The sequence below is a fragment of the Syngnathus scovelli genome, chromosome 7, assembly GCF_024217435.2.
Source record: "Syngnathus scovelli strain Florida chromosome 7, RoL_Ssco_1.2, whole genome shotgun sequence".
Lineage (NCBI taxonomy): Eukaryota > Metazoa > Chordata > Actinopteri > Syngnathiformes > Syngnathidae > Syngnathus > Syngnathus scovelli.
Genome location: NC_090853.1, coordinates 2,380,459 through 2,408,438, shown reverse-complemented (window position 1 = coordinate 2,408,438; position 27,980 = coordinate 2,380,459). Strand labels below are relative to the sequence as shown.

The following is a 27,980-nucleotide window of genomic DNA, read 5'->3' as shown; positions in this document are numbered from 1 at the left end:
AAGACACCTGGGTTAGCGCATGACCTTGAGGACAAAAGTAGAATACAAACATTCGCATTTTCTGAACGTACATCCCAGCGTAGGCCTCCGACAACCTTTTAGCGACGCTTTGTGCATCCCAATCGCTTACAGACAGCTCCGCGTCGGACCATGAGCCGACTATTATGCGGATGTGAATGTGGGCCGATGACAGCTTAATTCGCGGGCACCCTCCCCCCCCCTCTCGGACTCATATACGACTCCCCCGCCCTTCTGAGACCCGGCGTTTGTGCCAGCTGACAGGTGATGATCAGAACCGGCGGAGGCGAGTGGGAAACGGCGCGGCCGGCTCGGGTTTCGGGGCTCCGTGAAAAGATTTGTTGAGGCCGTTTCAGATCTGATGGAGGTTCCCATGTCCGTCACCGAGGGCATGTTTGGATAATGGCCGCCGCTATCTTTCATATCTGATGCGGGCGAGGACGCCTTCTCCCTGGTGGCGTAGCTTTGAAGGCATCAGGAAACGGTTAACCAGGTGTCGAAAAGGAAGCGGTGGGGGTGAAATGAGGCGCGACCCGACTTAAAAAGGCCTTGAAAAAGGGCCGGATTGGCGACCGTCATGAGCGAGTGAGGCCAAAAGGGGGAGGGCAGAAGGGGGAGATAGAGGAGAACCCGGAGATAGAGGGTGGCGCTACTTTGCTTCGAGGTCACAGAGGGCAGTCGCCTCCGGACTGGCTGGCACTCGGGAGATAAACGCCATTTTGGAGCGTCCGTCCCGGGGAACGTGCGGCAGCGCCATGTTGGCCCTCTGAAGATGACGGCGGCCAAAGCTCTCGCCGGTGCCCAAATGTGCTTCCTCGTCCTACTCCTGATGAGCGGCGTCGCTTCGGTGTCGGCTCAGTTTAACGGATACAACTGTGATGCTAACCAGCACAGCAGGTTTCCTGGTGAGGATGATGCACGCTCGCAACATCAGGACCGCGTTAACGTTTCACATCGTCGATAATTATGACTCGAAATGTAATTTGGACCTGCGGATTGTAATGAGAGCCACTTTGAGCTGCACTTCATCACACTGTCTGATCATTTTTTAATAATTTAATAAGGACGGGTGCCTGACCATATTCAAATATTTACATTTTAATGGAATCTTTTTTTTTTTAGATTCACTTGTCAGTATGATGCAGTGCAGTTCGTTATAAAGCGAGTTTTCAATATTACAGATTTGATCGGGACAAAGTGTTATCTTGATTAAAGGCAGAGAGACGAAAACGCTTACACTGTATAGAATTATGAACAAAATGGATTCCAGCCTTCCACGTTGACAATCGGCTTCCCAAAATGAAAAAAAACTTTTTCATTTAATCAAAATAAAGTTTGGCTCTTGATGCTCACATTTCAAAACGTTTTGTATTTTTAAGTACTACAAATACAATTACAAGACTAAGCATCACGATAATAACTAGGGATAGGCGAGTACCGATACCAGACATCGATACCAGACTTATTTCAATACCAGTATCGTCCACCCTCTTGAGGCCATTTTACAATCAGGCCCAAGAAATTAGAAGAATGATCTGTCTGTTTTTTTGGGGGGGGATTTTATGTGTCCTTAGTACTAGTGGTATCGGTACTTGGTATCGGTGACAACACAACAATTAAGTACTCATACTGAAAAAAAAGTGGTATTGAATATCAATTGATAATTTTTTTTTAAAATTGATGTATTTTAAATCTCCAAATGTTGAATGAACTGATTTTGCATTTAAGATATTATCATCTTATTTTACTTGACATGATAACAGTTTACACACTTTTACACTTTACACGTCAACATTATGACAATATGGATTTGCGTAAGTCAGCACCCCCCTAGGTAATTGTTGCCCAATAAGTATAAATACTCACTCAGTTGTTGTTTGAAAGGCGAGCGGGACGTCAGCGTGTATTGCGGCGTGCAGACCATCACGGTGAAGATCAACTTCTGCCCGGTGCTGTTCTCCGGATACACTGACACGGACCTGGCGCTCAACGGTCACCATGGCGACGCCCAATGCCGCGGCTTCATCAACAACAACACCTTCCCTACCGTTGTGCTGTTCAGCATCGGCCTCAGCACTCTGGAAGCTTGCGGCAATAGCCTGGAGGTGAACACACACACACACACACACACACACACACACACACACACACACACACACACACACACATATTTAATCAATATTAGCTTCATTAAGATGTTTACTGGCTTGGTGAAAAGCGATCTTGCTTCCTCCGCAGGTCAGCACAGCTTTGGGACCCAACGCCTACGGGAACATGTCGCTGGTACAAATCGGGAACGTCTCCGGCTTCGTTGACACCCCCGACCCTCCGACGATCATCAGCTACCTCCCTGGTTTGTTGTACAAATTCAGCTGCAGCTACCCGTTGGAGTACCTGGTCAATAACTCACAACTGGCTTCGTAAGTTTACTACTTTCCTAATCAATCGGGAGTTGGTGACATTTATCTAATCAAGACGTATTCGTGATGCGGAAGAAACTGATCAGAATAGAAACTGCGATCATGATACAAACCCCATATTGTTTTCCATTGGAGGTGATACAATTAATCGATTAATCGAAAACTATTTTGCGAATCGAACATGCACGTCAGGTTCATTGAAAACTCGATTGTTCTCAAACTTATTATACCAACCCCGGAAAATACTTCCAAAGTGACCAACATCAAAATACAATAATTGATAATTACGTCATCCTGTTTGTCTCAATTCTTGGATTTGACAAAAATGGATTCTCATGTTGATATTGTTAAATACAAAATGATGGGCAGCTGAATTAATTAATACCGCAGCAGCTCTTTTGTGTCAATTCAAGAGCTGCTGCGTAAAGCCTTGAGCTGAGATGACGCTGGAAAGACTTATTGATAAGCTCCACGTTTATTATGGATGGCACCTGAGCTCACACATTGGATGTTTTCACAGTTCGTCAGCCGCCATATCCGTCAAGGACAGCAACGGCACGTTTGTGAGCACACTGAGTCTCATGCTGTACAATGTGAGTGAGCTGGTTCACCTTCATTCCAATCGCTGCACGTTTGGACCTCAAGTCGAGATCTAGTATCTAGTGAATATCAGTATTCGCCCAAGTGCCGACTTGTTTCAGATAGAATGTTATTTCTCGGCGGCCATTTGCAAACCGTTTCTATCACTATGACGATGTGCCATTTGACAAAAATTTTTTGAGGAACTATAAAATAGTGGAAGCAAAACTATTGTAAAGCTATTATTGATGATTATCATTATGAAATAGACACAAAAAGTATCCTTTTAAAATGAAGTTTAAAATGATTTGAGGTCAAATTTGGGGTCACTGCCCTCCAAGTAAACAAAAACTTCATCTCAAGCCATGTACTGTATATTTATTGACTACTATAAATGTAATAATAAATAAATAATAAAATAAATAATAAAAAAATAATGTAATAATAATAAATAAAATATTTTTTTTTTACAAACAAGCTCCCATTTTAATTAGCAATTTATGATTCCTTTTCCTTTAGGACTCCACGTACAACCAAATGCTCTCCATCCCGATGGCCGGCCTGGCTTTGAAGACCAGAGTGTTTGCCGCAGTCAAGGCCACCAATCTGGACAAACGGTAACGCAAAGCGATTATTTAACGCCGACTCGATTTGACTCGATAAGTCAACCGCCGCCGCCGCCATTATGATATTATACGACAGCGAGGCGCCGGGCCGTGACAGAAGGAGAAAGACCCGAGCGCATTTTCCCATGTGCAGTCTCCATCTCACCGTTTTGTCCCCCCGCAGTTGGAACATCTTGATGGACTACTGTTACACAACCCCCTCAGGGAATCCTAATGATGAACTTCGCTACGACCTTTTCCTGGGGTAATCTGACTTGTCCAGCCACCACAAAAGGGGAGCTATTAGCCATTCATGCCCGTCCGTCTCTCTGAAAGCAACAACGTCATATCGCGTACGCGGCTTTTTCTCTCTGTCTCGGCACAGCTGCTACAAAGACCCTCAGACCACCGTTTTTGAGAACGGCAAGAGTCAGATGGGACGTTTCTCCTTTGAGGTTTTCCGCTTTGTCAAGCACCGGCACCAGAAGATGTCCACCGTTTTCCTGCATTGCGTCACCAAGCTGTGCAAAAGCGACGATTGCATCATGCTCATGCCGGTACGACTTCATCGGATCGGACTTGACTGTTCTGGTGTGACCCGTGATGTGTTTGGCAGATCTGCGGGCGGCGGCGAAGGCGGGACGAAGGGACCGGCCTCGGATCGCCTCCGGCCGCCAGTGGCAATGCCGTCATTAGCGCTGGGCCAATCATCACCAGGAGTGGTACGAGCGCACTCTTACGGTTGATGCTTAGATATAAGGTCCGACACATTCGGTAGATATGCCAGAACCTCCAGAAGAAGACAAATTCATTCATTGATGTTTCATATTGAGGTCAACATTGCTGGCATTTTTTTAAGCCGATTCCAAAATTCCAATAACCGATTAATCGTTCAATTAATTTAAAAAATGGCATTTTTTTTCTTGATGCTTAAAAAAAGCATTATGAATGAATTACAGGCATAAAATTAGACTACGTTACAATACTTAATTTTTTTGTCGTATTTAATTTCAAAAAATCATTTCCATTTTTGGGGCATAGGTTTGAAGGTCATTATTTTCAACTTCAGTTGTAATTTTTTAATGTCTAAAGAAAAAAATTGACAATAAAAAATGGGAACCAGTGACAGGCACTTTTTAAAAAACGCTTTACTTTAGTGTTTTTTTTTTTTTTTTTTTTACTACGCTAAACAGCTTCTACCTTTAATAGGAGTGAAAGTCAATTTAATAAAAACCCATTCTGTTTTTATTCCAGATGATACCGCTGTCAACAACACTCAGCTCGGTAAGCAAACTCACAAATTTTATAAACTATAGAAAATGTTTAATATCTTTCTGGGATGCTAGGACTGATAATTTGTTTTTCTGATCTTGAATTAAAAAAAAGCAGGGTCACGATAAGTTCATGCTTAAGCACTTTTAAATTTCTTTCACTGCCCCATTTTACCTTCCAGCGCCAGGCGGCCCCTCCCATCTGATGAATCCGGTGACCACGGCGCTCATCTCGGGCGTGGTCATACTGGGCGGGACGAGCGTCGGCTTCGTTTTGCTGTCGCTTCGCCTCCTGCAGAAGTCACACGTGCTAGCATCCTCCTCCTCCTCGGCAGCCTCAGGAGTTTGGAACCCCGCCTTTAAATGAACGCAATTAAATTATAAACACACAATAGTTAATTCATTTGCACACACCTCACTAAATGTGTGTTTCAGGTGTTGTTAGATTTTAAGTACACGACAAAAAAAAAAAAAAAAACTTCAAGTTAGATAGTATGAATTCTTATAAGGCAGAAATCTTAAGATGGGTGCATTGTTATTATGATACTGACCAAAAGTATAGAAGCATGATTTAAAAATAGTTTTTTTTTGTGGTTAAAATCAATAATAAATATAATTTTTTAAAGATGCATTTTTGAAATACATTTTAAAGAACTTTTATGCTTTAGGTGTTGAATACTTTAATAAAAATGACATTTTTCATGTGTATAGTTTGTGCTTATAGCAAATAGATGAGAAAAAAAAAATATATATATACACACATATAAAAAAAAAAAATTCCAGTGCTCACTTTGAGAGATTTAAAGTGGATTTTTCTACTTTTCTCATTTTGTGAGCCATTTCCCCAAACGGCAACAGTACCAAATATTAACGCCTTTTGTGATTGCCAGAATGAACTTTTCCAATTTTCCCTGGATTGATTCTCCTTCGCCGTGACCCGTGTAATAAAAGTCTAGACCTCACGTGCATGACTGGCTCCGCTCTAATCCCGACTTTCAACTGCCATTATGCGAGCATGTCTCCATCACGCACAAGAAACGATGGAAGAAGTGGAGCGAATACTGAGACCCCCCGCCTGCCTCGGGTCACTGAAATCTTTCGCCCAAAGTGGGAAGAAGAGCGAAGAAAACCCGCGTGGGGGTCACGTCATCACAACACGGCATGGATGATAAACGCAGACAGCCATCCTTTATCTTGACCCGGATCTGAGCTTTCTCTCAGGTGGCTCAGCTGACAAGATCATTTTACGGGATTCTTGCTTAGTCTTTCGAACTAATCTTGAGTTTTTAAAAAAAAAAAGATAAATATCATCAAACAGACAAGAGGCCCTCTTCTCTTTTAGCTAGCAAACATTCCCCCACTTAAATTTCACATTAGCGACGAGAAAAAAAAACATTGTTTGTTTCAAGTCCTGCGTTGGGTTTCATCACCTGCCTGGAGGAGATGACCGCAAAAAGCGAATTGTGTCTTTGACCCTGTTCCCCTCCAATCCCGAAACAGTTCTCAACAAATCAGTCAGGTCAGCGCATATAAAAGCGTCTCCACCGGACGTCCTCATCAAAAACTGGGCCGAGAAACTGAGGTAGGTTAGCTCCCTCCGAATGGATTTTGTACCCTAATCCAGGAATGCCTTTTCCGGATTAATCTACCTTCTGAAGTGACATTAGCGCTTCTCCCTTAGCTTTCAGAGCGACGGGAGATGGCTTTGATCAGGTTCCTCATCCTGACCTCGTTGTGGATCGTGGGCCGAGAGGCCCTCAGCCTCTCTGACTGCGGAGTCTACGCCAGACGACCTGGTGAGACTGTGCAGGGAGGGGGGGAGTATTGATTTTAGTTTAGACAAATGCCCTCGAGGACAATGCACTGACTTCATATATTGACCCGCCGCATGTTGACTAATGTGCTGGTAGATATTTGCAGCCCAAACAATGTTGTTAAAACGTCGGCTGCAGTTTCAATTTTTTTTTTTCTGATCAGAATATACCGATATCGCCGTGGTGTGCGGCACATCCGCCATCGACCTGGCTATCCAAATCTGCCCGGTGGTCTACACGGGATACAACGAGAGTTTACTGATCCTCAACCATGTGATCGGAAATTCGGAATGTCAAGGGAGTCTGGATGAGACGGTTACGCCCCCTGTGGTCAGATTTAACTTCCCAATCCGGGAGGGGAACGCCTGCGGGAGTAACTTCTTGGTAAGATCTATTTCGGGGTGGTTTTAAAAAAGTTCGGTTTCTCAATGGAATTCTCTTTAGACCACAAGCGCGCCTGGAACGGGATTATTTTCTGACTTCTCGAACATCCAACGGGTCAACGTTAGCGGTGCGGTGCGCTCCTCCGACCCCACCGTCGGTACGATCACCTACAACGCGGAGCTCAAATATTTCTACTCGTGCGCCTACCCTTTGGAGTATCTTCTCAACAACACCCAGGTGGACGTGTAAGTACGCTAAGAGGTCAAGAAGTCGCAAGGTGTCGCCAACTCGGTTGTGCGTTCTCCTCTTTTGTAGGTCTTCTGCTTCCATTGCTCTAAAAGACAACAACGGCAGCTTCATCAGCACCCTCAGCATGACGCTCTTCCAGGTGCCGCTAACAAACTCGCTAACCTTTTAATGCCGTCTTCATCCTTAACGTCTGTCTTTATTTTCCAGGATGAAAACTACACCAGTCCACTCATCATGCCACAGGAGGGTGTCGAATTGAGAAAAAAGATCTACGTGGAGGTGGTGGCCTCCAACTTGACGTCACAGTAAGAACTTTTGTGGATTCCGTGTTTATCAAAGCCTCACAATTGATCAATTCTGGTACTGGATACTTCCTGGGTAGCTCACCGTTGTTTGGATCTTGATAGATTGTAAACTTGAGGCTTCCGCCTGTGACCTGGAGTCTCTGACTCTGTGCTGGGGGCCTCATTGTTTCTCCTCAGGTACTTTGTGCTTCTGGATCGTTGCTACGCTTCCGTGTCACCGCACCCAACCAACTCCACCTTCTTTAATCTCTTTGTCCCGTAAGTCCAAAGGGAAAAAATAGTTTTGTTTTTGACTAGAATATGTGAGGTTGGTCTTGTTTCGAAAGGTGCTCCATCGCCGAGCTGACCACCATTCTGGAAAACGGCGAAAGCCAAAAAGCCCGCTTCCACTTCTCAGCCTTCCGCTTCATCGAGCAGCAGAACGAAACCATCTCCACTTACTACCTGCACTGCGTGACGAGACTCTGCGAGCAAAGCACTTGCAGCTCCTTCAAAGTAAGATGGCGTCCATTTCCAATCACAAAAAAAAACCGACAAACACGTCGCTGACCATCCACAGCAATGCAACAATCGGAGGAGAAGGAACGCGGAGACGACGGTCGTCCAGCAAAGCATCGATGAGCCGTCCTTGCTCACCGTGCCTATAAAAACCAGAACCGATGAGCGTACGTATCCTCTGACACTTTACACAGACACCATAGCTCTAAATCGACAGAGTTTAGCGATGGAGTTATTCATCTACAGCAGGTCAAATTGCCTCAGGAGCCCGGAAGATTCCTGTTGCCGAAAAAAGCGTCATAACAGGAGGCTAAAGATTTTAAAGCTTCCAACCTGATGATTGGGAAAAGATGGATGCACGGTGCTAAAAATCCGCGGTGGCTTTATATGACAAAGTTGTATTTCTCAGCCTCTTTTTAAAAAACGTCAGCCTGCTTGTTATCGTACAGCCACTATTCAAACCGTCATCCCTCATATTGAAATACTCTCCCTATCTTTCCAGCAGCCACTCAATCGAAAGAAGAGGGTAAGGATTTTTTTTTTCCTTCTTGATGGCACCGCTATTTCAACATAAACAACTTTTTTTTCAATCTGGAGTCGCATAATTTCCTGTGCCGCCGGAGCGTCTCGGTCAAGTAATATTTTTGTTTTTTGTGTGCACACAGTTGAGTCCGGCGAGGGCCGACGTGACGCGTCGGTGGGCCTGGGGATCGCTGTGGCCGTCCTCTTTGCGCTAGGCGTGGCGGCCATTTTGACAGCGGCCTTATTTTATCATAAGATGAGGCGATTGAGCTAGCAGAGGTACACGTTGTATGCAGGAGGACTTTAAAAAAATAATAATAATAATTCCTACACATTTATGGACGTATCACGATGCATACAACTTATTCTGTATCTTTTTTGTTGTTCCAAGCTGGAATTGTTTTATGTAGTATTTAAAATCCACGTACGCACGTCACAACAATGATTTAAAGCAGCAGAGGATATTTTAATATTAATTTATTTACAGCTTTACTTTCATTAATATAAATATTGTAACAGTGTTTTGCCAATCCCAAAAATTTCAAGACTTGCTGCTGTGTAAATTGCCACCATTTTGGGTTGTCGGGGATGACGCCTATTGATTATTAAAGCTTGCGAGATGTACAAACAGAGTAAATCAAATCTAATCACTCACTGCATGTGATTCCCTCCAGTGACGCAATTCAGACACTGTGATCAACATTGCATTTATAGTCAAGCAGTTTTTGTAATGACTTTCCACCAGAGGGTGTCTAATCACCATTTTTTTTGTTCACTTGTCCAGTGAGTCGTTTTAGCAGTGGACAGGGAAAGTTTTAAGGAATCCAAATTTAAATTGACCAATTAAAGATGTCTTATTCGCTCAATAGGAGCGCTAGGAAAGATGTCTTATGTCAATAATTTCCATTTTTGCATTTCCGACTGGAATTCGTCTCCGAAACTCAATTCGTGACAGGCTGAGCTGGCGCCGCCATTTAGTGGGGTCATGACTGATTTGATGGAAATGGAGATGGTTTCCTGTGCGACAAGGGGAGCAATCAACGGGTGATGAGATGAGCCACTTTTTAACGTGAATGGAGGGGACGACCAGCTGATCTCGCTCCATTAAGGCAGCAATAAAATGTACGTTCGCGATGAATCTTTTCTTTTATGACTTCACTGTAATTTAATTAAAACAACAGGGATGGACACCGACCTTTAGATCGGGGCCGCTTTGCCCTCTAAAAGTGTTTACGGCCTTGAGGGGGGGTGTTGTGGACCTGCTGCCCGTGTTGCAAACGACAGGCCATATTTTATGTTTTTTTTTTTTTTTTGGTGGGCCGACGCTTGCTGACTTGTCATCGTGAGCGGCATTTGAATGGAAGCCATTAAATACTGTCACTTTCATATCTGCCAGACAAGGGTGGAGCAAAAAAAAAAATCCGTTTGGTGGTCCTTCTTAGCTCCTTTTCCTTTCGGTGAGCTGGATGAATAATTGTTCTGTCATTTCCACTCTAATTAAAAGGCACATGAGTGTGTCTGTAGGCTAACCGTGTAGCACTTTTCATGAAAAATGAATGGAGCAGCTGTAGCCTAGTTCAAGGCCGGCACGTGAGCATAAAAAGCGGCATGACTTTGAATAAACATGGGCGTAAGGACGCCAAAGGAGATAAAATAATACTAAAAAAAGCCATGCGTGGATAAAGAGAGGTGCAAAAGTGTTACGGCAGACTGCTGAGCGGGCGGAAAGCGTGTGAAGGGGTCTGGTTATTCCATTAACCTTTTGTAATGAGGCAGAGAAAGTGGACGGCGGCAGGTAAAGCAAAATGTCATGTTCAAGTCAGAGTCACAGCACATCCTCAATGGACACTTTATGGCTAGCCTATCTTAGCTTACCTTATGGTGCGAGACTTTTTGCTGGCAATAAACATCATATGACTATTTCTCATGCTTTGGCATCTATCTGAGCAAGAAACGTCTAAGAATAGGATCTGGAGATAGGCTAGTTGCTAACGCTAACTGATACAATTCTCGATATTTGGGGGAATGAAAATTAAGTCAAATGTTACTGCTACAGGCTATTAAATGGGTACAATTATTATTGTTAACAATAAAATCAGAGATGTTAGCTTGTTAACCAGAAGGCTATTAGCCGACTAGCTTAATTTGCTACATCTCATTTCCTAGTATTATTTTAATAGGGTTGGTGTAACCTTCAAAGGCTGACTATCTGACCATCTGTCTGCTTCAGTTGCAAATTTCCTTTTCCTCAAAATGTGTTAACATTACAAATTAGTTTGTGGGCTGTCGGTGGCCCTCAGGACGTAGGTTGCCCAACCCTGGTTTCCAGCGTATCTTTGCAGCTGCATCTCCCCTATGAATATAATTTGCCGTCAACAACAGGGATCAGCTACTTGAGCAAGTGAATGTATTATAGTTATCTTGAGGATAGCAGAAAAATGCCTCGTGATTGCACAACTTGTGAGAATTAGGAAGTATTGCAAAAGCACCACGTGTTTTTTGCTTTTCTTCCCAGGGCATATTGGCTCCGACAAACAATACAGAACATCATGTGGCGTATGTTTTGCGTTTGCGCCTCCTCCCGGGCCCTCGACGGAACACGCTGTATTTCAGCCGCGTCACATTTGCATGCTCATTTGCACATCAAGTGGACAACCAGCATCATTAGCATTCATGTGAAGTGGTGCATTTGTCCACGCCGACGTCAAGTAAGCTATGTGTTGCTCACTTGAGACATTCTTTACTCGCTGTGCGAGTCTTTTTGCTTGTCTCTAGATAAGTTGCTTCTTATTGGAAATATTTATCGTGACGCCTGGCCCCTTGTACCTGCGTAAAAATACTAAAAGGAAGAAACCTAGCGCTTTGTGCTAAACTTGCTTTGGGCACAAAAAAATAAGATCCTGGAAATAAGAGTTCAATGAACCCTCATCAACTTGGTGTTAATAGACTAGAAAGCGGTGCTAATTATTTGAATGTACTATATGGATTTAGAATGCTTTCAGTATCTGCTCCTGCTGAAGCGCCGCGAGTCCATCGGTACGACTCATGACAATGTAATTGTATTTATCGATTACAGTGGTAAACGTATTGATCGGTTGTGCTTCGCTTCTACAGGTGAGTCCATACCGTAGCTGCGTGTCTTCTTCGGGCTACTTTGACAAAAAAAACATTGAAATCTCGCGAAAAAAAGGGCACTCGAATGTTAAATCCTTCCAAAGAGAAACTAATCCTGTTCTGGATGAGCCCCTCTACGACATACCTGCACTTTAAATCCTCTCAAAGGCTTTCTCGGGACTTGTACTATAAATCCTCACGTTATATAGCTAGATGAATTTGAAAAAAAAAAACAAAGTTCACAATATGCACATCCTTTCTCTGATAAAAGTTGATAAATGCATTTTTAATCCATAAAACTAAAAGATAAAACAATTACACCTTGGGTATTTAAATGAACCACTTACCGTAGCTTTTCAGTCCATTAGCTTTATGCTAATGCTAATTAGCAAGCCTGTTGTAGTAAAACGTTGAAAAACAATAACAGGCTATATTCTTGATCTTCTATAATGACTAATATTAGTGCCGTACCGATGAGCTGGGAGGAGTCGAGACATCTCAATTAACAAAATGTCTGTCTGATATTGCCCCCATGTGGACAAACAAGGCAAGTACAATATTATGGCGTGCTATTTTTTTCTCATTAAAATATAAATTATAACTTTTTGGGGAGACTGGACCGGATTAATTGTGTAACCCTCCAGACGCAGTCTTCAAAAATAAATAAGACTGTCAAAACAAGGTCTACTTACTGCTGGCATTTCAGGAATTCCTGGCAAGTCTTTCCTGGACTTTTTAAGTACATTGCCTTAAGCGTTCAAGTAGAATTGCCGCACTCTCTCTCTGAAAAAAAAAAAAAAAAAAGTCAAGTTTAATCATTAAAGTTTAATCATGCAATGTAGAGGAGCTAAAACTTACAGTGTTAGCGTTTTCATCTTTTATTTTGGGTAATGTAAATGCATTATTATTAAAATGCCTCACCGCAGTTCCAGGAATTTTTTTTTTTGAATATAATTTGCTTGTGTGAATAAATATCCTTTTGAAGTGATGTAAATGCTCGCCTCACCTTGCCCTACTTCATCTTAACTTATTTGTCTAGCTGTCCATCATCCTTTCAGCACTTGGCTACTTGTTAATGATTGATGCGCCACCTTTTAACGTGATGGATGAACAGCCCGCCGCAGGATGCGACCAGCTTGGGTTAGCCGACCGCCCACCCTAAGACCCCCCCCCCCCCCTCGCCCCCCCACGGCCCCACCCTTTCGTCCGCTGATGGAGGAACAAAGGCACATTCAACAGAAGCTCCATTAATAATGTACAGCTTGAAGGGGTGATGGTGCCAGTCGGAGAAGTGGTGGGGGGTCTTTTCCTGGAAGAGCGGAGGTTCTGTTATGGCGATATTAAAAGTGTATTTGCAGCTACTGTACATGAGTCACATACAGTATGTCGGTTGACGTCTCCGTCCGTCATGGTTTCTCGGAAGACTCATGAAGCTTGAGATGGTACCGGCATTATGACTACCCTTATTTGGATAGCACTTAGCTTGAGGACTAAAATTTGCTTTCTTAGCAAAATCATACAAAAATGAGTTCTGGTCTTTGCAAGATTGAGTATCAATTTAAAACTGACTGTGCCGATACTGGAGTTAGATACTGCATTATTTGGTTGAAATTAATTGTGAATAAAATAAATATAAAAAATAATTATAAATATAATAAATATGTAAAAATATATAAAAATGAACAATAATTTGGTTGATCGGTCAAGTAGATACAATTAAATTAATTGCAAATAAAATAAAAAATTATAAATATAATAAATATATATAAACAATAATTTGGTTGATTGGTCAGTTAGATACAATTATATTAATTGTGAATAAAATAAAATAAAAATTGGATATTTATTAAAGTATTTTACATTAAAAAAAAATTCTCCTGCTCTTTAAATGACTCTGTCCATCATTGAATTTCAAAATCCTGCCCTTGAGCATAAAACTTGTTCGTCCCTGACTTCATTCCTATGACAAACGTGTCACACAACAACATAGTTTGTGTCACGCACAAGACCTCACGCAAACATTTGCAGTTTCACTGATGCGAAACCTTATTTTCGCTCTCGAGCAATTTCCATGATAATTTGTTTTTCGCTGCTTCAGTCTCACTCATAATGTGAACACCTGCGACTCCAAAAAGATCCTATTTCGTTGCGGACAACATATTTCCCACCAATGCGAACGTGCTCGCAGCATTATTGTGTCAGTTTTTTTTTTTTTCTAGATTGTGTCGCCGGCGTGGTTTGGACAGACACCAAAGGGACACTGGAGGAACATATAAACAGCTGGCTGGGATGCGGGCCCCCAATTCGTTGGTGGCCACCGGGAAGCCTGTGGGGGATTATGCTTCATAATTCATAGAGGGAAGGCAGACACCCGTAAAGAGACAAGCCTCAGGCAGGGCAAAGTAGAAAAAGCCCCCCTTTTTTTTTTTTTGTCATCTGCTGAGGGAACTCTAAAGGGCATCGCATCAAAAGCTGGCCAATTCGGAGTTCAATTACATTTTCATGAAACGCTTCAAAGAACAAAAAAGATGTACGTGAGATAAATGAGCCTGTAGGTCAGGGGTGGGCAAGTAGTTGAGCTCATGGTCCTCATATTTTTTGGCTAAGATGGGGTAGAAAAAAACAAAAGTTACATATACTAGCTTAGACTTTCAGTCTGCTAGCTTCATGCTAACGCTAATTAGCATATACGAGCAGTACGATAACAAATGAAGAAAGACATTAGTCTTTAGCGTCTGTGATGAGTGACTAATATTAGTGCTGCACTGATGAGCTGGGGGGGAATTGAGTATAGAAAATGTTACGAAAAAATGGCCTAGTTTTTATAAAGGTGACACTTGGCATCAAATTAATTCACTCTTTCATTCATTTTTTTTTCCCAGACGAGTCTCAAACATCAACATTGACTCTGATAATGAATTATTAGCCGAGCCAGGAAAAAAAAAAAAATTGCAGAGGTCTGTGATTAAGCAGAATAAGTCGACAAACTTCAGTTGTGACAAACACCAATGTAGCACTAAAGTTTTTTTGGGAATAAATCCCCTCGGTGTATCCAGACGTCTCCCGTTAAATCCCCACCTAGGCGCATTTGCAAGACTTTGATGCGGCGACGAATGCTAATGGGAGGCAGGCGATGAATTAAATTACGCAGCATACTCTGGAGCGCAAATGTCTTAGCTGTGAGTTATGATGTTGCCAAGCGGCGTCGTTTAGCCGCGGCGCGCTCTTTCAGGTGTCACTTTAAACATTTCAATTATTACAACTTCAATTTTTTTTGGGAGCCTTGTTTGCGTACGGTAACTTTTTGTTTGACGTTTTAATCCACTTTAATGGAGGGTGATACAAAATGAAGGCCCATAGCGTAGCGCACCGCTAATGCTTTATTACTATAATCGAAAGCAATGACCGTGGAAATCGCTCACAAAAGTGAGTAGTGTACATTTTTGTAATGATCTTTAATGAGAGCTGAGAAACCACTGAAGAAATTGCACATGTATTTTTCTGTTCGAGGAGCAAAAGTGTGCACACCCCTGAACAGAGTTTCCATCGCATCATTGCGTGGAGCTTTTCCATCATACTGTATCGCTCCGATTATCGGTCATTAGCGGCCATTGATTACTTCCTGGAGTACAAGCCAACTAAGTGATTTTGTCCTTTTGAGTAGTTTACATTACAGACATCTCCGTATAGATTTTATGCTAAGTGCTATCTTGCAAACTGCACATTATGGTGGCGGTAAACAGGAAGTAATTATTTATAGATGAATGAGATTAATGGCCGCGGGAAAAGGGAAATTTTTAGTAAGCCCATCAGTGGATTCTTTTATTATCTTGATAAGTGTGGCAGCTAGCTATTTACAGCAGATTACAAATTATTGCCATATTTTTTTGCAAAGCAGAGGCAACGGTATGCATATATTAAGTGTAAAAAATTTTTTTGCAATGTGGTTACGTACCACACACAGATACACAACGATGCCGTACCGCCCAATTATACAAATATATAACACGTACGTATACGTGCTGCCACACGATGCATAATCAGTCTTTGATACCCGAGCGGGAACATCGCATAGACGCAATGGCAGGCCGCGTAATTGCTTGCGACTCGGAAAGTGAGCTTTCAAAGCGTGCGTGCACAGCGAGGTGAAAGGCGAGGTAGGATGAGAAGACGAAAGGTGTCGGATGAGGATGGAGAGAAAAAAAAAAAAGGGGCAATCACCCAATACACCTTGCGGGAGGAAATCACTCACGCTGAAGAAATTTAAACAATTGCTGATAAAGAGCGACAAGACAAATGGAGGGGGCCTTTTTCTTTACGTGGAGTTTGCAATTCATGTTTGCGGGTTACCTGATGAATGCAAGATGCTTAATGTGCTACGGTGACACAGCAAAAAAGATTTTGCAATAGAAACCAGGATGGAATTCGAAAAAATGTCAAGGTTGGAGGAGTAACAAAGGCCGTTTGTGTGTGTGTGTTTATTCATAGTTTCGGAAGGTCAATAACATTCCAAGCCTACATCATCTTCACAAAACATTCAGTGGCCTAATGTAACACATGGTTGAATGTGAATAAATATATGAAATAAATAAATATTTTACGCGCTCCGACATTAACGGTGATCCAAGGCCTGTGTCGCCATCAATACAAATTTCATGAATGAAAGGAATGAGAATACTCTTGCAATTCCGGATATTTCGTTTTATTCAGGTGATCAATCATCTTTGTTCGGGTATTTTTAAAAGTGCTTTAAAATGGTTTATAGCTAAATTGAATGAATATATACGCTGGCTTTTTTTGTCCTCAGTCTGCGGTAAACTTGCTAAACTCCCTTCTGCATGTTTAACCAAGACCTGTTTTGCATACTTAACTGGGGGGCTAAATAATTATGCGCTTCCTGCCTGCTTCTCACTCTCGCTAAAATAGCACAGGCCCTTTCTCGTGGGAGATGGCGAGGAGGGAACCCGAGAAAAAAAAAAGAGCGAGAGGCGTCGGTGCACAGAGAGCAGCTCCCACGACACTTTGGTAGCGGGGAAAGGGGATTTATCCGTAGAGATGTAAGAGCTCAGCATCTGCTCTCCAGCGAGGCGGAGGAGAGCGCTGGAAGCAAGGCGCATCACCGTCGTTTGATTAAAGATTTATAACCTTTCAGACATGTTTTCTTTCCTTTTGGAGTAAAAAAAAAAAAAAAAAAAAATCTGCCATTTGCTGAGAGCAGTTTAAGGTAAGGAAGGGTGTGGTTCCTCGTCTGCATTGTTTCACGGAGGATTTTTTTTTTTTTTTCCACCACGATGCACATCACTGTGTTTACATGCTGGCAGATTTTTTTTTTTTTTATCGTGAGTGAAAAAGCCGTCTAGAAGCCTCCATTCAGTCACATCTGCATCCGAACTCGACATAATGACGAGATCGGCTGTAAATTGAATCCACTACTAATGAATGGGCACTTTTTTTTTTTTTTTTAATCAAAACAAATAATGTATGAAATTATAGAGAATCATTATTTTATGAGATGACTGCACTCCCACGAAAACAAATTGAAACAGAAAAACATGAAACACCTAATTTGCACGAGGACTAATCGTTAATTATTGATTAGATTACTTTGCTATCGCATAAAGCCCGGTTGACGTTTCAGCGGGAACGTGTGATTCATTTCGAATTTCGGGGAGGGGAGGGGGTGAGTACATTTCTACAATATAGAACATAATGTTCTCGGGAGAAAAAATACTGATCATTTAATAATACGTGACAGTAATTGGAAATGACTGATGTAATAATTGATTCATTGTGGGACTTAAAAAGAAGGTTTTTTTATTTAATCAAAGGTTAACTTTGCATTGTGGTTGGCATAGAAACGGGCGATCAGAACATTCAGACTTTCCACTTTCGACTCTCTTGACTAATTCGGCGCACTGTGTAAGGAGAAAAAAGATTTTAAATGGTAATCAATTAATTTCAATGAAAAAAGCTGATTTAATAGAAAGGTGCTTTGAGTTACAAGCTTGATGGTGAAATGAATTCAACTCGTAAGTCAAGGCGCCGCTGTACCTGTATTAGCTAATCCAGCAAAGATCTGACATGCTTGTATTTCATGAAGCACAAGAAGCAATCCGAATTGATTTTTTTTTTATGTGTCGTTTAGCGTGAATCGCTTTTGTCGAGCCTCAGGCAAGACTGTCTGTCTGCTTTTCAAAACATTTATGAGTGAAGAAAAAGTGGAACTTTTACCCAGTTCTAAAATAAGAAAAAAAAAATCTAAATATTTTGGCACACTTGGCAATTTTGTCCTTGGCGCTAGTTTACGGATTGACATTGGAGTAACGTTGCGTCACTGCTGCCAGGCAAGAAAGTTTCTTTGTCTCCGACTGCAGTTTGAAAAGTTTTATGGCCGTCAACAATCTCAGCGGAAGTCCTGCTAAATTTCAGACTACCATATGTTACTTTATAAAATAACCCCTCTCAGGGTTCAGACTAAAAAGCGTCAAAGCACTCATTTTCGCCAAATGCTTGTCTTACTCATCTAAAAATGTCTCGTAATAGATGACTCGGGTAATGTGAGGTACGGGAGTAAGTAAACCATGATTATCTTCAGCAGCAGAAACACTTGAACGGCCATTAATGAATCTCACGCATCCCATTGTCAACCATTTTCGAAGAAGAAAAAAAAAAAACCCATAAGTCTGCTATGATGGCTGCATGTTTAAACGCAAACAATAATGTCAGCTTTTGCCATCCATTTTTATTTTTCAAGCAGCGAGGTGCAAAAAGCCCCTCAGGCTCTAAAGAGCCAACGTAAGCAGGGTTGCTTTCACACAGGCAGGTTCTCAGGCACCTGTGCTTCTCCGGAGGGTGCCAGTCAACTCGTGCCCTGCAGCTTCGCCCTTAATTGGTCTCCATGTCAAAAATGCAAAGTCTGCTCTCAGCCACCTTAATCCGAAAGCCCGATATGTAAAAGTCCCAGCACCACTTTGATAATGTCATCGCATGTAAATTCAGAAGGATTCACGCATCCCCCCCCACCCAGCCAAATTTTACCTTATTAGAGGTCAAATTGGATTTAGTGATGCTTTAATGAGCCAAGTTGAATCGTTTTGGCTCTTTCATCAATTATCCATCATGCCTCGAGAAAAAAATAAAAATGGTCTGTCAGATCACATCAACAGTGTGCGAGTCAAACATTTGTGCAGTTGACTCACATTCATGCTGAGACCAAAGTCGAAGCATCCCAGAGTGATTCATTACTCATTAAACGGGAGTGGAAATTCCACAAAACAGGTAAATAAGCTTCAGGTAACTAACACGAGCCAATTTTGTTTTTTTTTTCCAAAATATACGATGGCAAGTAGGTCAGCCGCAATGATCTCAAACTCCTCAAGATGCTAAAACTGTACACGAGTTTAGTCATTTACAAAAGTTGTCTTCATCCAAACAATCGAGGAAGTCGACTGCGGATTCCACGTTGAAGAATTATGCAAGACATCCTCAAACTTTCATCAAAAGAACGGAAACATAAAAGCCTCGCTGACACGTTTCCTTTTTTTTTTTTTTTAAAGATGCTTTCCCTCGCCCTCGAAACAATCAGCAAGGGGCAGAGAAGAAACTCGAAAACAGGAAGTAATAACAGAAGACTCATTGTTTGCTTTTCAAAGAAATCGAACGACATTCCTATCCGACTGGCGAACGATGAGGTCATGTCGTAATCAGGCTGCACTTTTGTCAGGTGACGTTGGAAGCTCACGCACCCCCGACTGTTTGCAAACAAAGAACAACACACTTCAGTGCCGAGGGTAATCAAAGAGCTTTCTGAAAAGTTTGTTGTGTTATTTTTTATTTTTTTTCCACGGCTTGAACTCTCCCAGGATGACAGGCGCTTAATTGGATCGCTTCGATGAGAAAGACTTGGAAAGTAAAGTAAGATGGATAGCGCTCACCAACGATGAGTGTTAGCTTCACGCTGGGCATGAAAACATCTCCTCCCGTGTCGGGGGGGGGGGGGGGGGCTTTGTAAAGCTTAACAAGTGAGAGACAACATGAGCACATGCCGTGGTGGGCAGTGCAGTTGGTATTTGGGCCTTTAAAGGGGATTTACCTGACTTAATCCAGATCTTAGCACCACCATCGCTGTCACGTCGTAATTATAGAAAGCAGCAATATCCAAAAAACAACAACAGGTAACTGTAACGGTGCCGCGGATGTTAATCGAAGCAGTTCCGAAGCTTTCGGCAACTTAAATTACAGTCATGTGGAAAGTAAAATTTGACTGGGCGGTTAAAAAAAAAAAAAAAAAAACCACATACCATCCATATGCCAACAGTCAAGTGAAGTGATGGGCAGCTTGAATGTTGAGTTGCGCCACAATTAAAAAAAAAAAAACTTTGACGTCTTTATCCGTCATTGGTAGCGAACCAGTTTATTAGTGTCTATTGAAAATTTTAGGGGGATTAGATTTAGATTTAGATTTAGACTCAACTTTATTAATCCCTTGGGATTACTCCTTCAGGGAAATTCTGTGTCCAGTAGCAGTAAAATACAAAATATACAAAAAGAAAAAATATAAGAGATAAAAATATACAGAAATATGCAGAAATATATACAGTGCAAAAATTAGCAAATGAAATGTAAAAAAATTGGCCAAAAACAAAAAAATAATTCGTCAAGAGGCCATCCCTGATATATCCTGCACATATAGAAAAATCAGATTTTTTATTTTACGCCGGTAGCCATCGTCACCGAAGCTTTGTTCCGTACAGTACTTTTTTTTTTTTCTCGAATGCAACACTGTGAAAATCAAGTCTCCTGTGCCCATGCAAGACAAAGAAGCATTGCCGTGGCCCCAAGAATGAATCCGACCCGTAAGAACAAAAGCGGCATTCGCCGTGAAATACGCACTTGTCACATCCCAACGGTTTGTCTTAAGTCCCGCCGCCCCGCTTGTGTTGACGTACGGGAGAAGAAGGGGTGGACTAAAGCCATCCCTCATCAACATCACTCCCGTTTGCACGCTGTGTGTCTGCGCTGTGTGATAATGAGTCAGCTTGCCTGTGTGTGTCTCTAATTAGACAACCTTTTTAAGGTTTCCCCCCCCCCCCCCCTTACGTTTTTTTTTTGCCCCTGCTGAACAAATCATTCCTTTCATTTTCACCAACCTTGGAAACTATCACGAAGACAACAAACCATTCATTTCCAACACATTCAAGGGGGGAAAAAAGCTTTTGTGATCTTTCATTTAAAATACCTGTCACTTTTTTTTTTTTCCAGACAATGTATTTGTAATTAACACGAGTCTGTTCAATGGATTCTGAGCAGGGAAAAAGTACTTGATTAGTTTTTGAACAAGTGTGATGGAAAGAGACAAGGTTAGCATTTAAAGTGAGGATAGTTTTGCTATCCACATCCTGGCACTTTTCCCATTGTTTTCTTCAGGTAGAACGAAGATTTGTTTTGAAGCTGAATTGCGTCGGATTTCGCTTTTGTCACGTTGCGAATCGCTCTTATGTTCCTGACTCATTTTTTGTTGCAGAACTTTCTAGCCGAGCGGTTATCATCACACTTTGATGCTACCGTCCCGAAAAAAGTCCAAAGCAAAACATATGGTTTAAATTTAAATATTTTTTTTTTTTGCATTCGAGATTCCGAGGAAATTCAATTGGCTTGAACGGCACGAGATGATGCTTTGAACAAAAATTGTCTCGCGACCCGGTTTTCCCTCAGTTCTGCTAAAATTTCACTAAAATTTCAATCTTAATCTTTTGTCGGCACATTGTTCCCCGTTTTTTGACACACGCTACATCAAACCGATATGAGCCTCCGTTGCTAATATTAGCCGCGGAGTTCGGCTCGGAAACTAGGTTAGATGGATCCTCTGGGGTCATACCGTCCGTATCTTGGATATTATGACCACTCATGGATGTTCCCTCCTCTCTCACCCGAGGGCTTAATGAGGATCAGCGCTATAGAAAATGGATGGATTTTGTTAAAACTGCACAGGTGTAGCAATGAAGTGTCACAGAGATAATAATTTATTAAAACATAACCATGAAAGTTCATGCCGTGAAAGTTCATGTTTGCAAAGATTCTTTACTCTGGGCTGGCTGTCTTGGAAATAACTAGAAGAATTCTAGGACAACCGGAACAAGCGCTCGATTCAGTGGCCTGAGAATGCTAGTTCATAATATTTTCATGTATTGCTCCTGTGTTTCTCCATTAATAATTTGAGGCAAGAAGTAGCTATTTTTTTCGAATTTGAAAAACAAGTTTCAATGAAGCTTTACAGTGCATTCCGAAAAAGAAGCAAAACAAAAAAACTAATTAGTTAAGAGAACATCCTTGGGATATTTGACAAAGTTGTGTTGAAGCTGTTAGCAAAATGCCATCTTTACTTTGTCCTTCGTCAACTTTTGGCAGCAAGTCGTTAGGAAACGTCACTTAGTTGTGAAGAGGCGACGCACATAAGGAGGATGAACAATTCTGACTATTCATGTCACTCGGTGGATTTGATAGCAAATGCAAAAATAACGTTTCTTTAGAGATGACGCACGTTGCAGCCTCAAGCGAGCGGCAAACGATCAGCCTAAACATGTTGCTATTTTTCTCCCACATATTCGACGTGGCAAGCCGGGATTCACTCTCTGATCTTAAAACTCAAGTCAAAAATGTGTCTCACTGTTGAATCGTGCCTTTAGGTAAGAACAATTAAGAAGAAAAATCTAAATGTCATGCTGGCTCACCTGTTTTCTGGGTTTGGTCATGTGACTGTGATGTCATGTTCAGTCGCCAGCAGTGCAAGACAAAATGGCCGACGCCTGAGATGGATAAAAATGGTTTAATTAGTCTTGTGACAAGCCAGGATTCACTCTCTGATCTTAAAAGTCAAGTAAAAAATGTGTCTAAATGTGGCACTCTGTTGAATCGTGCCTTTAGGTAAGAACAATTAAGAAGAAAAATCCAAATGTCATGCTGGCTCACCTGTTTTTTGGGTTTGGTCATGTGACTGTGATGTCATGTTCAGTCGCCAGCAGTACAAGACAAAATGGCCGACGCCTGAGATGGATAAAAATGGTTTAATTAGTCTTTTTCCACACACACCATATGAATCATAAGAGCTTTATTAGACTAATGAGGGTTAATAGAACATATTATTGTGAAGAAAATTTCCAACTTGACTTCCCCCTTTAACTTCTTAAAAATTGCGCAAATCTCAACTCCAAAGTGAAACAATGTCGCCATCTATTAGCGCTTTACAAACCGGAATTTCGAGCTGGGCGAGAGCTTCGTCCAAGGAAAACAACTCCTCGACAAATATTTACGTCGATAGCAGTAAACAGTTGATACAAGCAAAATGAGTTAATAGTTGCTGTTTGCTTTCGGCCACGAATAGAAGCCAAATGCGAGGCATTTGAAAAAAAAAAGAAAAATGCTTTTGGCTCATCATGTTGCTGTCAACCCGCATGGTCAAGTGTAGTTTATCAAAGACTCCGGAGAGACTTTAGTTGCACATATTACAAAGCAAAGCGCAGATTGATATTTTTACAAGCCCTTGCCACGAGGCATAATACGCTGCCGCTGTTTGGGCGCTAACCAAGTTGTCCTAAGTGAATTGAATTAACCACGTTAACCCTCAATTTCACCGCAGGTCGCAAACAATCACTCAAATGTATATTTTGATCCACTTGCTGTAATTACACTCCAGATGAAATCTCTTTGGAGAAGTAAACCAGATTAGTCGTCTCAAGTGACGCCACAAGGGCGGCGCTATAAATTAGCACATTTGAACGCCATTGTTTCCCAGTTGGACTCAACACAGAATCCAAACAAACCTTCATCATCTCCTGGAGTTCTTTCGGGGCCGGGGATTTGGGAAGCTGAAGCTTCAGGAGTCAGGGTTAAGCCCACATCTGATGTTGTCAAACACTTTCCAGCACTTCCTCGTGATCCAATTTCTGAGCCGGCACAGACTTTGACATTTTGATCCCCCCTCAACACGAAGAAACAATTTCAGCCAGTGTCAGCTGGTGATGGCTTGGAGTCGCCGTCAGCAGCTGTCCAAATGCCACCGCCTGAGGAGAGGAGACATGATAACGAGAATCGATATGTTGCAAATATATATACGTATCCTGTTGAACATACAAAACAACACATTCAAAAGCAAGAGTGTCAAATTTATTTTTTTTTGTCCAGAGGGGCTCAGTAAATCCGAGTCGGGAAAATTTTCACACGTTGTCGAATTATGCGGCCCTCGAGCGACCTCGTTCAGGTTTTTGCAATATTACTTTACAACCATTATGTTGTAACTTGAACCCAATTGGATGTTTGAAATGATGTCAAGGCACGTTAGCGGTAAATGTCATGCCTGTACTTTTGTAACCTTTGACCTGCGTGCCCCCAGGCTCCTCCGGGGTCAGATATCCTGTCCTGGGAGAAGGTCACTTAGGAGCGCCGACTGCCTCGCAGTCAGAGAGCTTATGGTCGACAGGAGCGTCTTTTGAACTTTGACCTGCTTGATTTGATCGTCTTGTGTGGGATTATTTTGAAATCAATAACTGGGGTGACTCAATGTTTCAACAAGATCGCTGGAGAATTGACACCATTGAACCAGTTTGACCTGTAAAATCACTCCATTTTTTGTTTTTTTATTTGGACTTGTGTCTGGAAAATATTGACTATTTGTAAGATTCTGAGTTTCTACTTGATAAAAAAAATCTTTGTTATTCTAAGAACATTTTTTTTTCTTGGAAAAATACGATTATTGTGCAATTTCAATTTTTAACCCATTTTATACACTTTTTTTTACTGGTTTCAATGGTTTGCCTTTTTTCTTCCTGCGTTTTTTTCCACGCCATTTAGCGACACGCAAAGTTTGCTTACTTAAAGTCGCCTTGTTTGCAGGGTGCAAAAGAAGCACCTTCCGGGTGTCACCTTAAGCTCCTCATTGTTGGGACAACAATGCAGACCTAGCCCAGCCTTCAACTGACTCAAATCTGATTACGCCTATTTAAACACAGCCCGTTGCAAGACATACCCCCCCCCCTCCCCTACCCGTCTTTGGAATGTGGCCGGATGAAACCATCTTTGCCCTGAGGGTCTGGTCTTGTTTGTTACTTCAAACCAGGCAGACATTATCTCCGTTAGGCCTCGGGCTTTGACCCGCCGAGTTCATACGCGCCACTGACCTTCCACAGAAGACTGCAATTAACCACACCCACCGACAACCACCTTCATTAGCATAACAGTCGGCTCTGTTTCGGCCCGGGTTTCCCCTTCAGCTCCATGCCGTGCCCATGACAATGCTTCAGCTGGGCACGGAAGGCACGGCGGAGGGCTTTGTTAAAACCCGCAGCTGTTCACTACGATGTAAATGGCCGCTAAAACCTGCCCGAGGCTAGCGATGGCTAAAAGACTTCATATCTTACATCTGTCGTGGCCATTTTAAACTTTTGATGCGAGTGCCTAAGGTGGCCGTGCCTTGACCGAGGCGTGACTGCTGCGGACTGCACTTTCAGTCCCACTGTGCTGCTAAATGGGAACAAAAGTACGTTAAGTGGTCCACTTAGTTCAAGACGTTCGAGTACCGTTCATAATAATTTAGCATCGTGTCGAGCTGGAACAATAGAGGTGATTTTGCTTATAATTACATGAAATGAGCGGCAATTTTCTTTTCTCCATTCATGAGCACGTAATAAAATGAAGGGAAAAATATTTTTTTTATATTGGGACCAAATACTGTAAAGGTTGACTTTAAGGAAGGCAAGCTAGCTTGTTCTAAAAGCCCGACTGCAAAGTCTCAATTTGAACATCATGTCAAACAAGAGAGTAAGAAATGGATGTAGATGGATTGAGTTTCCAAGTGCTGAGCTGTCAATGAAGCCAATGGAAAAAAGGAAGTCCCGATCGGCGCCAGCAAATTACTTGTCGGAGGAAAATAAACTTCCTCTCTTACAACATCCTCTCAGTAGTGACGAGGGAAATCTAATGATAGATGGACAGTGGATGGAAACGATCCTTCTGCTGGTGCAAGCCTCTTCATGTCTTTGGATATTGATTCATGTAAAATGAAAAAAAATGCGTCGCTAGCAACCGATCATCATCCAGCTAAATGTCCATAGCGGCGGCCTACTTAAATATTAGCCAAGCTAACTAGCTACACGGCTAAATGCTATTATTGATGGACTTTTAGAACGCTAACTAGCTACACAACGAAATGCTATTGTTGATGGAATTTTAGAAATTCCATTTCATCTGTCGGGCGCGACGATTCATCTGATTATCCGACTTGTGTTTCACATGTAGACGATGTGGCCCCCGCCATTCGAGCGCCGTGCTTTCCATTTTACGACTTCTTATTACAGAGGGTGATTGGCTCTAAATAACCTTTGTATGCCGAAACGAGGTACGGCTCAAATCTGGTTTTTACGATACGAAATACTCCGCAGGGGTTATGATGAAGAGCCGTAAATGCAAGGCAGCGTTTAAAAGCCAAATTAGACAATATTATATTGGATAAGCAAGCGCTGATTACACCGATTCACATTAACTAACAGCATATCGGCGAATGAGTCACCGATTTAATGATTCTTTTCCTGTTGCTGCTTCATCAGGCGCCGATGTTTTTATTTCTGAATGAAGAAGTAGCAGAAAGCTGCTTGTATAAACTCCTTTAATGATTTAGTCAAAAGCGTCCAGACTGGCATGTTTTTAGTTCAATAAAAAATAGGGCAAATATTTAAGCACGATATGAAAAAATATGGAAATATTTCAGTACTTTTTGAATCTCCTCTGCAATTTTTTTTTTTGGTCTATTTTCTACTTTCTGCTTGAGTCTCGAGGTTCCACTGTACAAATTTCTGTCCGACTCCTTTGGAGAAACTAAAACTGCCAAGCGGGAGCAAGATTATCGAGGCGTACGTGACGTTCCGGCAGAACATTTGGTGGAGTTCTTCATGACCAACATGGAACATCTGGACACGCTCCCAAACGGCCATAGCGGGACGCAAAGACCACCGGCTGGTTGTGTTGTTACGCAATACAGCCATTTTCATTTTTTTTCTATACAAGCACTTTTATTGACTTAATTGGAGAAAAAAAAACCTGTATATCGACTTCACCTTTGAAGTTTGTTTTTAATTGAAAGAATCGCAAAAACAAAATCCATCTTTTATTTAAGTGGAGATTCAACTTTAGATTCTTGGATAATCAAGAGAAGGCGATTGAAGTTTAACCTCGGAATATCTGCTACCGTCTTAAAAGTAGGATAACAAGAACGTGTACGCTTTGTATTTACTTTGGGTTGTTGTTCAAAGGCGAAGCCGGCAGCAGGCGGCGTTTAAGTGCCGTCGTCCGCGCCGGTGACGGCCCCCGCCGCCATTAAGTGACAAGCCAACAAATAGTTTCAGGCCGAGGTGAGAAATAAACAACGGTGGCAGCTGACAGATGTAAAGCAGCCCGCTCGACACTTTGCAGATGGAGGAAGCCGCCTTTCATGTTGCTAGGGAATTACATTGACGGACGGAGCCAGGTAATTTAACCGAGCGGGATGCAGGAGGTGGCGGCGCAGTCGCCCGCCACGCCACGCCGGGTCGGCCGTATCACACGACAGCAGCGCCACTGTACATCCCACGCAGATGACAAATAGTAGACGGGCGGAGAACGTTTCACCTATGGCGCCTCTGAATCGTCTTTTAGACAGCTGACGCTGGCTTGGTCCACAAATTAGTTTTGTGCAATGGCGTAGGTGGCAGGGGTGAGGTGAGTCATTTGCAAACCCCCCTAATGGACCCCCAACAATACCTCAATAGAAAATGGACATTTTTTTAGGTATTCTGACGTTATTCTTGGAATCGTTTTATTTTTTGTAGTCCACCTGGACTGGTCAGATACTGTATATGTTTTCTTTACGGTTCCAAAACTAATCTTACATAGCAGTAGTAAACATTACACACGTCGAGAAGACGGTAACTCACCACAGTTTTCATAAGGTAACACTTTGCACATGCTACGAGGTCATTCGTCCCTTTGGGACCACCAAGTTCCCTGTGTGAAGATGAGCAAAAAAATCGGTGTAATATATCAACCACATCACAATTGTGCATCACTTGATCCATTTACACTTACAATACTTGAAAGGTATATTTGAATCTGAAAATGCTCTCCGCTGGAAAATCTGAGAACTAAAACAAAAGGTGTGAAAACGCTTTTATCAGAA

The 27,980-nt window shown here is 42.1% G+C and overlaps 2 protein-coding genes and 1 long non-coding RNA gene across 3 annotated transcripts; 2 read left to right on the top strand and 1 right to left on the bottom strand.

The window, feature by feature from the left end:
- Positions 1–790: 790 nt before the first annotated feature.
- LOC125971807 (zona pellucida-like domain-containing protein 1) lies at positions 791–5,415 on the top strand. The gene is made up of 10 exons (XM_049724812.2): positions 791–923; positions 1,903–2,123; positions 2,257–2,438; positions 2,959–3,031; positions 3,537–3,634; positions 3,807–3,887; positions 4,008–4,179; positions 4,239–4,344; positions 4,877–4,906; positions 5,076–5,415. Exons 1-10 carry the CDS (start codon positions 791–793, stop codon positions 5,258–5,260), a joined length of 1,281 nt encoding a protein of 426 aa, XP_049580769.1. The 3' UTR covers positions 5,261–5,415.
- Positions 1,970–27,980, bottom strand: LOC137840433 (uncharacterized). The gene is made up of 8 exons (XR_011087075.1): positions 27,739–27,980; positions 23,599–23,838; positions 22,748–22,822; positions 22,510–22,584; positions 20,080–22,415; positions 12,472–12,562; positions 5,069–5,250; positions 1,970–2,117 (listed from the first exon to the last, which is right to left on the bottom strand). It is a non-coding gene; the product is annotated as an uncharacterized lncRNA (long non-coding RNA).
- si:ch211-229d2.5 (zona pellucida-like domain-containing protein 1) lies at positions 6,593–8,939 on the top strand. Its single transcript, XM_049724926.1, has 10 exons — positions 6,593–6,689; positions 6,871–7,091; positions 7,152–7,336; positions 7,407–7,479; positions 7,548–7,645; positions 7,823–7,903; positions 7,972–8,140; positions 8,205–8,310; positions 8,646–8,669; positions 8,809–8,939. The coding sequence occupies exons 1-10, from the start codon at positions 6,593–6,595 to the stop codon at positions 8,937–8,939; spliced, it is 1,185 nt and encodes a 394-aa protein (XP_049580883.1).

Bases quoted from the DNA above. Each gene is read 5' to 3' on its own strand.
- LOC125971807 (XM_049724812.2), top strand. From the start codon at position 791: ATGACGGCGGCCAAAGCTCTCGCCGGTGCCCAAATGTGCTTCCTCGTC. The intron at 2,124-2,256 runs GTGAACACACAC...CTTCCTCCGCAG, and splicing joins CTTGCGGCAATAGCCTGGAG to GTCAGCACAGCTTTGGGACC. The intron at 4,907-5,075 runs GTAAGCAAACTC...TTTACCTTCCAG, and splicing joins TGTCAACAACACTCAGCTCG to CGCCAGGCGGCCCCTCCCAT.
- si:ch211-229d2.5 (XM_049724926.1), top strand. From the start codon at position 6,593: ATGGCTTTGATCAGGTTCCTCATCCTGACCTCGTTGTGGATCGTGGGC. The intron at 7,337-7,406 runs GTAAGTACGCTA...CCTCTTTTGTAG, and splicing joins AACAACACCCAGGTGGACGT to GTCTTCTGCTTCCATTGCTC. The intron at 7,480-7,547 runs GTGCCGCTAACA...TTTATTTTCCAG, and splicing joins TCAGCATGACGCTCTTCCAG to GATGAAAACTACACCAGTCC.